Below are 14479 nucleotides of genomic sequence, written 5' to 3'. Positions count from 1 at the left end.
CAATTTAATACCTTTTCAAAGTAAACATACTTTTAAAAAGTATAAAAAAATAAAAACTTTTGCAATCCTAAACATTTTTTAAATGGAAAAAACTTGTTCAAATCTCACTCATATATATCTAGCTACGAATAATATATATTTTTCTGACATTTATTATGCATTTCTTCAGTTATATTCAGATATTTTAATAATTTTTGATATATTTCATGAATTTAATTTTGACAACCAAACTTATTTTTATACTTATAAAACAGTGTAAAAAACAACAGCTACAAAACCTAATTTAAATTTGTTACGGTATAATAAAAGATAAAAGACTCCCTTCATCGTTAAGAAATGAACTAAAGAGATCTCAGATTCAACTCTCTCTCTCTCTCTCTCTCTCTCAATTTCCTCCCCAATTTTTTTCAAATTCTTCCGGTTAGAATTGGTCTACCCCTTCCTGTCTATTTCTCTACAAATACAATTTACCCCCAGCCTCACAAAAAAAAATCTCACACGTGAGAGACCAAGATCCTCTACACCACGCATAACAACCGAAAATCTCAAACAAACTCACCTCTCCATTCAAATCCCTCACAAACAAAACCATCAATAAACTTAAGAAAAATTAAAAAATCAGACTCAAATCCAACCGTCTAAAATGAACCACCACCCTAACCCCAATACACTAGACTGCACAATACCATCTCTCAGGGACAAACCAGTAATTCAACACTGTCTCCCCATCTTCCTTGACCTTTTGCCTTTTCCCCACTAGCTCCGCGTTTTGGCTGTGTTTTCTTTTCTTTCTTTAAAACATCTTTCGTTTTTTAAAAAATATCAACCAGCAGAAACGCAACTTTTGAACTCGAATGAGAATCACAGATCTAAGAATAAAGCGTCAACCGAGTTTTTAAATTCTCCAACTCGGGCCGAGTCAAAGCCCGAGTTACAATTCTTCCTAATCTAGGGTTTTAAATTTTCTATTTCTGGATTGATTTGATCCTTCATTATTGTAAACCATGTCTCGGGTTAGCAATAACTGGGAGAGGTTAGTGAGGGCGACGTTGAAGCGTCAAGGTCATGAGAGAATGTCCAGTGGCATCGCCGGAGCTGTGCCAGTTTCGCTTGGCCGTACGACCAATATTGACGCGATTTTGCAGGCTGCCGATGAGATTCAAGATGAGGACCCTAACGTTGCCAGAATTTGTAAGTTTTTTTTTTTTTTTAAGAAAAGAGATTTTCCATTTTGATCAATTTGAATTTTTTAGGTTATTAATCTTGGAGTTAATCATGGAGGATTATGCAGTGTTAAATTGGAGTTGTTGAGTTGTATTTTTATAGTCAAGTGACGTTGGGATTGTAAAATTAGTGAATTTTTAATATTTAACGCTGATAGTAACTGTTTTATTTTAGGAGATCATCATCGTCATCATCATCATTATTATTTCAAGTAGGAATTTAACAAGACACATGTCATTTCTACGTTGCCTTTGGTCTTTAAATTACACATGTGAAGGATAAATTCCAGTATATGTCTTGAATTTGGAATATGGGATTATACGATGTTTATGATCTTGTTTATCATGAGATTATACAGTGCTGGAAACCAGAAGAGTGTGGTTTTTTTGGATGATCTGTTTGCAAGCTGGAGAAATGTCCGTGTACTGTGATTCTGGTGGAAAGCTTTGTGGGGGTATTAAGAGACTTTTTTCAAATGTAGTAAAAAAAGATACTGCTGCAACTGTTATTATAGATGGGGTCAGGTTGGGCAGGATTCATTTGATCTGAATTTGATTTGGGTAGACTGCTCTTTGAATGGAAGTAAAGCTAGGCAGTTTGGATATGTGATGAATTGGAAGAAATTTATTTTCCTTCAGTGAAAATCAAATGCTTATACATAGATAGTAGATACAACTTCATTAATATCCAACTCATTTTACATTTTGAGGCTTTTTTTAAGTGTTCAATGTAGAATATATCAATGTGAGGGCAGTTCGATCCTTAATTTTTCTCCGTTTCTCTTCAAATTTTATTATGAATCTGTAATCAAATTCAACTTTGATTGAATCTCTTGGATTTCTGCCAATCTTGGAACATGTAATAAGGTGCAATGTTATATCTGCTATTTGACCCATGCTGGCTCCTGAACTGGAACATATCTCCTGTTGCATATTAGCACTTTCTGAAAGCCAACTTGAGCTTCTGGATATTCATATTTGTTTCAGGAGCATATGCCAAGGCTCCCAAGATTCTAATCCTTCCCCATGCATGTGTGTTTTCCTTGTCAACTTTTTTTTTGAACCTTGAAAATATTTATACAAGTTTTACCTTTTTATTTCAGTGTGTGAGCAAGCATATAGCATGGCACAAAATTTGGACCCAAGCAGTGATGGTCGTGGTGTTCTCCAATTCAAGACCGGTTTGATGTCTGTTATTAAGGTATGTCTAATCTTTGTCTTGTGATTGGTGCTTACAGATCGGGGTAGAATGTTATTGTTTCTGTCATCTTGAATGCAGTGAGTAACACTTTTGATAAGCTTACTTACTCTATTGTTTTTTTTTAAATTCATTTTGAGTTTTGAGGAGTTCACCATTTGTTGCAGCAAAAACTTGCCAAAAGGGACGGTGCCCGTATAGATCGCAATCGGGACATTGAACACCTGTGGGAGTTTTACCAGCGCTACAAGAGACTTCATAGAGTGGATGACATCCAAAGAGAGGAACAAAAGTTCCGGGAATCTGGAAATTTTTCTACTGTTAATCTGGGAGAGTATGACTATGCGTTTCTTCCCTAATATAAATTACAATTGAATTGATTCTTTCTGGAGTATCAAACCTTTTGGCATGCTAAAGTCTAGGATATATTTGCTCCACTTATAAGGATGCATTGTGGCATCTTTCATTATTTATCGTTCACAGTGTAGTTATCGGTTTGAATTTGTCATTTTCCATTTAGTTTTTTACCTGCAACCTTGCATATAATTGTTTCTTTGGGCGGATATTAGAAGTTCACTTGGATATTGTGTAATTTTTTGAATTGTTGTTGTATGCCTTTGCTATGTAACTTTTGAGGCCAATCAGTAATTGCTTTTATTAAGAATGAATTATGGTTACAATGTCTGGTTAGACATTTTTGTAAGTTACTGCTGCTGTACAAGTTAATTCAGCACGATAAACTGCTATAAAGCTCACTTTCTTCTTTTTATTAGTGAATTTGGATATGCATTTGCATCACTGATCAAAATCTGTAAAATTGTCCTGTAATTTAGGTTTGAGCTAAGTTCTCTAGAGATGAAAAAGGTATTTGCTACCTTGAGGGCCTTAGTAGATGTCATGGAAGCACTCAGTAAAGATGCAGATCCTCATGGGGCTGGCAGACATATCATGGAGGAGGTACCTGTCTCCTACCTGCTTTTCTGTATGGACCCTGAAGTTACGGTGCATTTTAAACATGCTTGCACATGCTGTCTTGTAGAGTCAGTTTCTACCTTTCATATTCATGCAGATCTAGGACTTGCAGATGCTTGAGTTTGCTAAATCCAACCTTTAGTCTGGTAGAATGTACTGGTTCCATGAGCTTGGATTTTATTACGTCCATAGAATAGGGGATGATTATTTGATGAATAAAGGAACGATCTTTGCTCCAAAGAGAAGTCCTTCTCTTCTCTTTATATAGCAGCCAATCTTTTATACAAATAAAAAGGAAAAAAATTGATGATGAGGGATTATTGTTTCTCACCAAACACAGATGCTCAAAAAGGACAGTTTGATATTTTGTAAATTTGAAATATAAAGGTATTGATTGACATGCCTTTTGATCTTGTATTTTTTCAGCTACAAAGAATTAAAACGGTTGGGGAGCTCACATCGTATAATATTGTCCCATTGGAAGCACCTTCATTAAGTAATGCGATTGGAGTTTTCCCTGAAGTAAGTTGATCTTTTAATGAGATATGCCACATTTGATCTTTTAATGAGATATGCCACATTTGATCTTTTAATGAGATATGCCACATTCTTTGATGGTGATGTTTAACCAAGTTCACAAACCTCCAGCTTCTATGCACTCCCATTCAATAATCTAAAAATTTTACTTCAAGAAATAAGAGATGTATTAAGTACAATCAATTCAAATTTCCCAGAAAAATCTTATATTTTTTTATCGGGGGTAATTTTCCAGGTTCGAGGCGCAATGTCTGCCATTAGATATGCTGAGCATTACCCCAGACTTCCTGCTGGTTTTGTGATTTCTGGAGAACGTGATTTAGATATGTTTGATCTTCTTGAATATGTCTTTGGTTTTCAGGTTTGTATAGATGTTTCTTTTTAATCCTCTCATTAAAGTTTTCAACTAGATTGTAGTGCTTCACTGACTGTAAGAATTGCAAATTTGTAATATTAAAATTCTGCTTGTCAATAGGAATTTAACAGTTGAATTCATTTTATTTAACAAGTATATACTATTTTGTGTTTATTTTGTCATGTTTTCTTTGTTTGGTGTCATCTTCCTCTTTTTCACCTTTATGTACCTGCCATAATAAAAATTTTGTTAGAAATTTTGAATAGCTCCTAGGGAATGTTAAAAAAATGTGAACAATAAAGTTAATGTAATATATTTCTTTACTAAATTATTAAAATATTGGTTCCTTTATTTAGCTGGATTTCTAAGAAACTCTGTCTGGAGCTTCATTTTGATATGGTAATTTGCTATCAACTGTAGTCTGTATGATTCATTTTGTGTGATCATTCATTAGTTTATTGTTTTATCAATCAAAACTCCAAGCTATTTTCTCATGTTGATATATTAATCTTGCATTTTTCATTGTCTTGGAATGTGGAATAGATTTCATTGTATTAGTGGTGAGAGTTCCATTATGGGGAGAAGCTGATATAATCTTTTAGTGGGTTTTGGGAGAGACTGGAATAAAAATGTCAAAGTATACAATTGTTACTGTTTTTTGGTGTTTGCACGTGGCAAAACTTTGACAATTTTCAGAAATCAAACTTTGTCTAATAGAATTTTATGGAGATGCCTTTTTTTTGCTGTTGTGTGGACTATTTGATTGAAAAAAAGCTTCATGTGTTCACAAATCACTCCCTCTTGAGAGAATTGCTTTGGAATACTGCAGTGCCCGTCTTTTTCATGGTCTTTTGCTTCAGGAGAATGTCTTTTATGAGTGTCTTCTGCGGATATATTCAGTGGGACTGGTGTATTGTTTTGTTATGGTATTGCTTTTTGTGATTTCTTGTATGTGGTTTTGCTTTTATGTTTTAATCTTCTAATTTATTCTTCATTTTCCCCTTCTATGTATTTAGACATTCAATTGTTATCTAATAAGAAAAAAAGTCTATTCATCTTCATGAACAATAATCATTTCTCTTATCCAAGAATCTTGATGTGCGAAAGGCTTTTTTTTCTCAATTTATAATTTCTTTGATCTTCTTGCACTGTTTGGTGGTTTAGAATTTGTGGAATATGATCTTTTTTGTTTTGGTGATTTGCTGTTTTGAAAAGCGATGTTAAGAATTTCAAAAAACCATTAGCATCTATGCAAGTAGTTACTTTGGGATGGAGTTGTTTCCATGGTTCACTACTATGTTCTGCATTTTGAATGTTAAAGGGACGGTTTTTGCTGCTACTCAGACAAATTAGACATTGCTTTCATTTTACCTTTGTGGTAGTTGAGAGTCTGTCTCATCCTCCACAATTGTTTTCCTTTCCTTATCTTTATTTAGAAAATTCTTTTTTTTTTCCCGGAAAAAGAATTTATGGATTAAACAATCCTTTTAACTAGCCTAGATGTTCATCTAGTTTAATTAAGCATGTGCGTAAAAGAAGAAACTGCAGTTGTGTGAAAATCTTGGCTGTTTGTGGAAATGCAAGTAGTGAACTGTCTCTTTTATAATGTGTATTTATAATCAATGTCCAAATGATACTTTCCTTTTTTTCCTCTGGTCAATAACCTCCTCCCTGCTCCCTCTTTTGCAGAATGATAATGTAAGGAATCAGCGTGAAAATGTTGTTCTTGCAATAGCAAATGCACAGTCTCGACTTGGCATACCCATCCAAGCAGATCCAGTGAGTGTTTTGAGTGCTGACACTTATTTATCATTTTATCATTCTCCTTTCCAAGTCACTGTGGTTGTAATAATCATCATTTTGCATATAGATTTATATTAATATTTGTTATTTTGGCAGACATTATTTTAGTTGCTTTGCTTTTCAATTTGTTGTTATAAAGTTGATTGAATATAGTGGCCTAGGAATATTATAATTGCAGCCTCTCCTGAAAAGAAGATGCTATGAGCTCAAATCTCCCTTCCCCATTGAGTTATGAAAGAAAAAACTAGTTGGATACTTTTTTTTTTAAATTCATTTTCTTATTTTATTATTTTATATGCGAACAGATAGTTTTTATGTTTTTATTTCATTGGATGAGCTTGAGTTGATGGGTACCAAAGGACTTTTGAATTGGTTTGACAAGTTCTAGTAAGATTGGAACATCTGAATAGCTATATTTGCTTACCTGTCATTTATGGGCTTCAACTTTTAACAGTCTGATTTCTGCATAAAACAAAACCATATGAACATATATAAACTTTACAAAATGCCTAACCTTTTGCACTTTGATGATAGTTTTCTCAATGTCTGTATTTATTTCTATTGATGCTTTACCAATTATGTTACCTTTTAAGAATGTACTAAAATCACTTGAAGCATGAACTAAATCGAATACGTAATGTCACAATAATTCTGCAGAAATTTTTGTGACTATTCCTCACATTGCAGTTTGGATTTAGTATATGCTGTGTTACATTATTGATATGTTATTGGAGGGCTGTTTCAGATTGTTTATAGTTTCTAATCCGGACAAGGGGACGTGGTTGGTGAGATTTTTCTCAATGTGGTTACTTTCTCCCTTTTTTCCATGTACAGAAAATTGACGAGAAAGCTATCAATGAGGTTTTCTTGAAGGTGTTGGATAACTACATCAAATGGTGCAAATACTTGCGAAAACGCCTTGCTTGGAATAGGTCTGGTGCCTCCTGTTATCCTGAAATAGTTATTTTTTATGCCAATGGTCTGAGTTTTATTTGTTTGCTACAGTATTGAAGCGATTAATAGAGACAGGAAGCTTTTTCTGGTATCACTATATTATCTTATATGGGGTGAAGCTGCAAATGTTCGTTTTCTCCCAGAGTGCATTTGCTACATATTTCATCATGTAAGCCTCATTACCTTGTTGTTCAATTCTCTTTGAGTTCATCACTGGGTCTGCTACTTGCTTTGTTCGAACTTTATCCTACCACCCCTCTACAATGATAACTTGTTCCTTCTTATCATAGTCGATATAATTATTGTTTACTGTACCAAAACATTTGCCTTATGGCTTGGGATATGTGAATAAGGCATCTTGCTATTCATGGTGAGAAATAGGTTTTCCCTTGTAGCTTGTAGGAGTCATCAATTCGGGATTCCAAGATTCTATATTTTGAGAGAGGATATATTCTAGCACATTGTGGCTTAATGGAAATAAGGCCATGGCGCTACCCTAGGAAATACTCACTTCCCTAAAAGCTGATTCTCTGTCTATAGTTTCTTGATTTAGGCTTTGAGAATAGCAAACAATACCTTTGGAAGATTGTGAAAGTTATGTGATGTAAGCTATGAGAATAACATTGCTCATTCTCGAGTAGATCACACAACAAATGGTTTTCCCGTGTCATGTTTTTGAAAATTTGTTTTTCCTATGATATGTGTTTTTTGTAACTTATGATAACATATATAATCATGCATTTCAGATGGCCAAAGAGTTGGATGCAATATTGGATCATGGTGAAGCTAATCATGCCGCCAGCTGTATAACAGAAAGTGGTTCTGTGTCTTTCCTTGAACAAATCATTTGTCCTATATACCAGACAATAGCAGCGGTCAGTGGAACTGATTATCAACTTCATTTGGGAAAGTTTTGATTATCACATATTATAGCAGAAGTGAAATTAAATGTGCTTATGTTGATGATTGCTTAGCAAATTTTTGCTTGCAGTAGTCCAAAATTGTTTTTGTATTTATTTCTGGAGTTTGGGTCTCAGGGCTATTTATTTTGTTACCATCATTCTAGAAGTGGCTAGCGGCACCGGGTGGACAGTCTATCCGCCTTTAAGTGGTATTACCAGCCTGCTGGCTAGCGATATAGGTAAAAACCTCTCTTCTCAAAAGAAGAGAAGAGCTTGCGCACTAGCATTCCTTCTCCAGATCAGAGAGGTTTTTTTTGTGTGGTTGAATCTTGAATGGCGAGACTGATTGACCTTCAAAATACAACATTGGACAGCAATCATGAGGCAAGTATTGATTGCATCTTAAGAATTCAATCCGATGTAAGGTAGATGAACCGCTCTTCAAGTGATTCCTTTCGTAAAGTGGATGTCAGCTAGGTAGCCTTATCTATGAGTCTGAGCCTAGCAAATAAAGGTGCACTTGGGGTAGGGAGTAGAGAAGGGTTAATGTGAATGGAATCTCAGGTAAGTTGGCTGCAGACGATACCACTTCTGTCACTGATACTAGCTATGCTATGAAATTGGCCAACTCAGTGATTCAATATGGGTTGAAATGGAGAAGATTTATTGAATTAGTGTCAGAATGATTGTATTAAATTTTTGGCTACAGGCTGCTTGAAAACATTTTGTGTTGAAGGTGATGTTACATCAGTTTGATGAACGTAGAAGGTGGGCTTTTTTTATAGATCCTTGCTAAGTAATACTCACCATTGATATATTGACTAAGAGGTGCGGTTATTTTGATTTGCTATATGCATGGAAAAGAGCAGTAAGTTGATCAATCATCTGCAGTCACCAGGGAGATTTGGTCCCTTATTTTCACTTTGTTTGGACTGTGTTGGTTGCTTCCTGTTTCATGAAGGATTATTAGGTGGTTGGAGTGGGTCAAGTGGCCGTTGCATGTGATTAAGTTTGGATTGTGGTGGCTGCTCCCTGTTTCTTGAAAGATTATTAGATGGAAAAACTGGGTAAATAGCATGAAGGGTTGCTCTTTCATGTTTGATGTACAGTTTATGGACGGGAAGAGGTGGTGGAGTGGGTCAAGTGGCCATTGCATGTGATTTAAGTTTTTTTCCTTTTAACTTCTCCTGCATGATTTTGTTTCCCCATTTTGTCTGTGTGTGTGGAGTTCAATGTACTTAAATGAATTGTGATTCTTGTCTTCTTTAGCTCTCTTTAAAAATGTCATTGCAATTTTGATACCTTCCACCTCTGTGGGTTGAATCTGTTTGGGTACTTCAAATAATTTTTAAGGACATCATGTGAGTTATTAAACAAATTTTCTTGTGATGTTACTATTTATTCTGAACCTTCTGATACATTTAAGATAGTTTGTATTTGCAGGAAGCTGAGAGGAATAATAATGGAAAAGCTGTGCATTCAGCTTGGAGGAATTATGACGACTTCAATGAATATTTTTGGTTTGCTGTTTAGGATTTTTATGATTGCTTGTTCAGTAAGGACTTTGAATCATCTTTCATTCTCATTTGCAATTTATATGCAGGTCCCCTGCTTGCTTTGAGTTGAGGTGGCCGATGAAAAAAGATTCCTCATTCTTGTTGACGCCTAAAAGGTCAAAAAGGGTAGGTTGTTAGGATGATATTTTCCCATGAGTTACCCAAATTTTGTATCCCATTTATTATCGGATGTTGAAACTGAAACCACATAGATGCAATTTTTTCTTGACATGCCTAAATATTTAAAGGATGATATTGACATTGAACTTAAGTTTCATTTGAACTTGTGTTGTTTGATATGATAACCTCATAATAATTCAGCTATAATTTTAGTGTCCTTGGAGCGTGGTTGTGAAATTTTTTTTGTACATACATGGAAGGTAGATTAAAACTTATTTTTTAATGATTTTTTGATGGGATTGATGTTCTTCACGTAGAGATGACTTTGATGTTGAATGATTGTAGAGGAGTATGAGTTTATAGGAGTTGAATTTTCTATGCATCAATTCATGATCAAGTTGGAGTTATGTTAGGAATTTGTAATGTTAGTGGGTTCTGTTTAGGTCTTATACCTTCTCTATGAACCTGTGAATTTCAATAGTTCTGCATTCCTAGTGGTAGGATTCCCTTGCTTGTTTGGAAATAGTCTCCCATGTTTTTTCTTTTGCTGTTTCCCTTTTCACCCGTTGTGAAGTATTCCACCTCCATTTTCTATCTTGATGACCATGTTTGTTAGTAGAAATTGCCAAGTCTATCATAGTTTTGGTGCTAAATCTGAAAATTATTTGTTATAATTTTTGGAGCAAAGGTCACAATTCAGTTCTTGAACCTTGATTTTACCATGAAGCTCGTGAGTTTTTTTCTCCCTCCGTTTCTCCTTAGATTTCTTTTCTATTAGGAATTGGGCATTTTTCTCCATATTTCTAATCAACGATTGTTGCATGATGGTTTTTGTTGCCACTCACTATTCCCATGTTTCAAACAAGTTGCGCATGTATGTTCTGCTGAACAGTTTATGTATTTTTTTTTCCTTTGCTCTGTAGTGCTTTCAGTGATGTTTTGTCTAGATTTGCTATGCATTGGGAGCTATGACCTGCTTAGCATATTATCTCAAGCTTTGTGATTAGTTCTCGCAGTAGCTGGGGATGTTTTGACCACCTGATGGAGGCATTGGAGTGTTTTTGGTGAACATCTGTCCTGACCTGTTTTGATTCATGCATGCTAAGGGTTTTGTAATTTGTGTTACACCTGGAATATAGGTTACCCAGTATCTTCTCTAGAATCATTGTCAAGCACCAGTTTAGGCATGCGAGCGAAGTCAAGTTTCTGGATTAGCTAATATTTGCAGCTGTTGTCATTTCTACACTGGAGTCTTCTATTCATATCTTACATTTATGTTTATTGTTTTAAGCAATTTGCAAATAACAAATTGCTACATTTTATATCTATTGAATTGTTAATGCAGTTTTACTGTTTTGGGAATTTTGCATTGTGGGGAATGCGTGTTATTTCACTTCAAGCTCGTGGAAAATGCTTGTATCTAATTTTTCAACTCTTTTTACATTTTTTTTTTCATTTTTCATTTCACAAATCGACAGACTGGTAAAAGCACGTTTGTTGAGCATCGCACATTTCTTCACATATATCGAAGTTTCCATCGGCTCTGGATCTTTTTAGCTCTGATGTTCCAGGTCTAATGTTCCTTTAAATTTCAGTATCTTATTTTTTTCTTGGATCTACAATGTTTTTATTTTATTTTAAAAAAACTAAATTTGTGCTCTTTTCCATGTTGAGCACAGGTTTTGGCAATTATAGCCTTCAATCATGGAGATTTGAGTTTAGATACCTTTAAAGAAATGCTCAGCGTTGGGCCCTCATTTGCCATCATGAACTTCATAGAGAGTATGCTTTCTCTAAAGGTTTTGGAATTAGCATATTAGATGAAATACCCGAATAAATCTTTCCAGTACTCATTTTTTTTCTACTTTGTTTGTTGGTCACTTGCTGCATATGCAGGTTGTTTAGATGTGCTGCTTATGTTTGGTGCCTACTCCTCAGCGAGAGGCATGGCTATCTCAAGACTGGTTATTAGGTTTTTCTGGTGTGGCTTGAGCTCGGTGTTCGTAACATACTTATATGTGTGAGTAGTTGATCACGTTTACTAAGGCATGTTTTCACATGCATTATCCTTGTGTTCATGATTTATATAAAGTATCTGTTTATTGCAGGAAGGTTCTGGAGGAAAAAAATCGACAGAACTCGGATTCGTTCCATTTCCGTATATATATACTTGTTCTGGGTGTTTATGCAGCTTTGCGCCTCTTCCTTGCTCTGTTGCTAAAGTTTCCAGCTTGTCATGCTCTGTCTGATATGTCTGATCAATCATTCTTCCAATTTTTCAAGTGGATTTATCAGGTAAGCTCCATTCAATCTTTTTCGCTAACATTTGCTATAAAATGTTTGGTAATGTATCAGATGACCTATTCTTGTGAAATAAAATTGGTTCAGGAAAGATACTATGTTGGTCGTGGTCTTTTTGAGAAGATGAGTGATTACTGCAGGTTTGTTTTCATGATACTAAATAGTTTTTAGTAACAAATAATATGGCATTGCACTCCTCTTCCTACATTTCATTATAGATGTAATGCTTTCATGTTATGTATTCTCTTATTTCCTATCAATTTCTGTTTTTGTTTTTGCTTGTGAAAATGTTCATTTTCAGAGATAAACTTCATTTGTTTTTGTCTGGATTCTACATTTAAAATAATTTTGTGTTGCCTTAATCAATTTTTTGAGCTTATTTGCATTTAGAGATATGCGTCTATTTTCTCAATATGCATGTTTGTGGTGCATGGATGGTCTGGGATGTGCTAGTTAGATTTCATATGAGTGGAGTTCAAAATATGAAATGCTTAATTTTTCAGTTCATATATGCTTGTCAGATTCTATGTTTATGGAGACTTGGTTCAATAAGTTCATGTCCTACAATATTTATATAATTATGTTTCATCTCTATAACTGTCTTTTTTCATAGGTAGTGATATAAGCCCCCAGTTAACTTTCAAAGGTTTACATTAGTGACCGTGATTCAAAAGAATTAGTTGATATGTCATATGCTATTTGATTCTTCATCTTGCTTCACTTAATGTTTGTTTGTTTTTTCCCCCACAACTGCAGATATGTCCTCTATTGGTTGGTGATCTTTGCATGCAAATTTACATTTGCTTACTTTCTCCAGGCAAGCTATCATGTCTTGATCTCGCATCTGTTAATTATGCATATGATTACTATTTGGGGATTTGCTCTTAAACAGGAGAGACTTTACACATCAGAATATCATTTTCATGTAATTTTTAATCCTGAGCAGATTAGACCCCTTGTCAAACCAACCAATACCATCAGGGCACTTCCATCTTTACCGTACTCATGGCATGATTTGATCTCAAAGAGTGAGTTTCCTATCATCCGCACTTTCATGAATTCCGTCTTCTACCATGGTGTTTAGTAGGACTACATAAATCAATGCTAACCATTTTTATAACTTTCTGGTAGCATGCGATGAACTTCTAGGTCAGAAAAATTCAACTGATGAAAAACCACAGAAGCTACCATTTTAATTTTGGTGAACGGCCTTTATAAACATTAAAGCAGCAGAGTTTGCCATAGCAATCTCCATTTGTTTCCCTGTGAGGGGTCTTTTGTTAGGGTATTGAAGCATACTGTCATTCTGGGATGCTGTTTTCTTAGTGGCAACCAAGAAACACATTGTTACGTGAATTCTTGCTATAATTTAAAAATCTGTTAATATTTACTTTGCTCTTCTGTGCACTTTATTTTCTAATAAAACTAAACCTGTTATTCACGTTTCTTTACTGGATGGCTATTGACTCAAACTGTGTTTGGTATAAATCACTGATTCTCATGATTATTGCAGATAATAACAATGTCTTGACCATAGCTAGCCTATGGGCTCCTGTTGTGGCGGTGAGTAGTTTCTATTTGTTTATCTCCATGCGTAAAAAGAAATTTGGAATGGGATGGCTTACTGAATGCAATAGAAGCAGGTTCTTTTATAATTTGTTGAACCTGGTTCTGAAAAATCAAATTCATTGGAAGTTCCTTGAAGTGAAGATTTTTTGGTTGATAATAAATTCCATTCTCCTTATCAAAGATGCTGTTTTTGGCCTTTTCTCAGTTCTGAAACTTTATCCTTTGTATCATATTGAAAGTAGAACACTTGTGTCTTGTCAATTTAAGAATACTATTTGTGCTCTAATTTATGACTTGCAAATCTTCATTTTCCTAATCTTTTTATTCTCTTCATAGATCTATATCATGGACATTCACATATGGTACACTATCTTATCAGCAATTGTTGGGGGCGTGATGGGTGCACGAGCTCGTTTAGGCGAGGTATACAAAGTATCATGAAATGCATATTTGAATTAATATAGTAGTTTTATTTTGAACCTTTTCATGCAAGCCACGTGCTTCCATTTTTTTTTATTTCAAGTTCTCCTGCCATCATTATTCTTATTGCGCCCATTGCTCAATTTGGACCTATGGCAGATACGCAGTATCGAAATGGTTCATAAACGTTTTGAGAGCTTCCCAGCGGCTTTTGTCAAGAATCTTGTCTCTCCACAAGCACAAGGGTAAGTGTTTAACCATCTGTTTACAAATGGGAATGCACAGTACTAGGGATGATGGGGTTGAAGTCATTGTCAAACTCGGTTTTAAATTTGAGTACTCGTTACCTGATTAAGTGTTGATACTCCATCAAATACTGGATAAGTGCAATCATAATAACTTCTGGTGTCAGAATGTATGTTATTTGGAATACTGAGGTGAGGCAGCTGCTGAGTTGGTTTGTGTACAAAACATGTCTATTCATAAACTTTGTAGCTCACTGCTTTTCTAGCATGGATGACAAATAGGTTTTGCGAGCACTGCCTAAATTTGTTAAGCACCATGGATTG

At 34.9% G+C, this 14479-nt stretch overlaps 1 protein-coding gene across 1 annotated transcript in view; it reads left to right on the top strand.

The window, feature by feature from the left end:
- Nucleotides 1–775: 775 nt before the first annotated feature.
- Nucleotides 776–14479, top strand: part of LOC133675858 (callose synthase 10) — a 30089-nt gene continuing 16385 nt past the window's right edge. Inside the window, exons 1-22 of the mRNA XM_062097379.1 lie at nucleotides 776–1191; nucleotides 2327–2424; nucleotides 2589–2755; nucleotides 3255–3378; nucleotides 3820–3915; nucleotides 4166–4291; nucleotides 5975–6064; nucleotides 6923–7020; nucleotides 7094–7211; nucleotides 7789–7917; nucleotides 9388–9464; nucleotides 9548–9626; nucleotides 11099–11191; nucleotides 11300–11402; nucleotides 11517–11640; nucleotides 11729–11915; nucleotides 12009–12061; nucleotides 12678–12738; nucleotides 12868–12949; nucleotides 13435–13484; nucleotides 13827–13913; nucleotides 14070–14155. Coding sequence (XP_061953363.1) covers nucleotides 1005–1191; nucleotides 2327–2424; nucleotides 2589–2755; nucleotides 3255–3378; nucleotides 3820–3915; nucleotides 4166–4291; nucleotides 5975–6064; nucleotides 6923–7020; nucleotides 7094–7211; nucleotides 7789–7917; nucleotides 9388–9464; nucleotides 9548–9626; nucleotides 11099–11191; nucleotides 11300–11402; nucleotides 11517–11640; nucleotides 11729–11915; nucleotides 12009–12061; nucleotides 12678–12738; nucleotides 12868–12949; nucleotides 13435–13484; nucleotides 13827–13913; nucleotides 14070–14155 — 2315 coding nt within the window. The 5' untranslated portion in view covers nucleotides 776–1004. The remainder of the gene's footprint in view (nucleotides 1192–2326; nucleotides 2425–2588; nucleotides 2756–3254; nucleotides 3379–3819; nucleotides 3916–4165; nucleotides 4292–5974; nucleotides 6065–6922; nucleotides 7021–7093; nucleotides 7212–7788; nucleotides 7918–9387; nucleotides 9465–9547; nucleotides 9627–11098; nucleotides 11192–11299; nucleotides 11403–11516; nucleotides 11641–11728; nucleotides 11916–12008; nucleotides 12062–12677; nucleotides 12739–12867; nucleotides 12950–13434; nucleotides 13485–13826; nucleotides 13914–14069; nucleotides 14156–14479) is intronic.

The sequence above is a fragment of the Populus nigra genome, chromosome 16 (genome assembly GCF_951802175.1).
Source record: "Populus nigra chromosome 16, ddPopNigr1.1, whole genome shotgun sequence".
Classification (NCBI taxonomy): Eukaryota; Viridiplantae; Streptophyta; class Magnoliopsida; order Malpighiales; family Salicaceae; genus Populus; species Populus nigra.
This window is presented reverse-complemented; position numbering and strand designations above follow the sequence as displayed.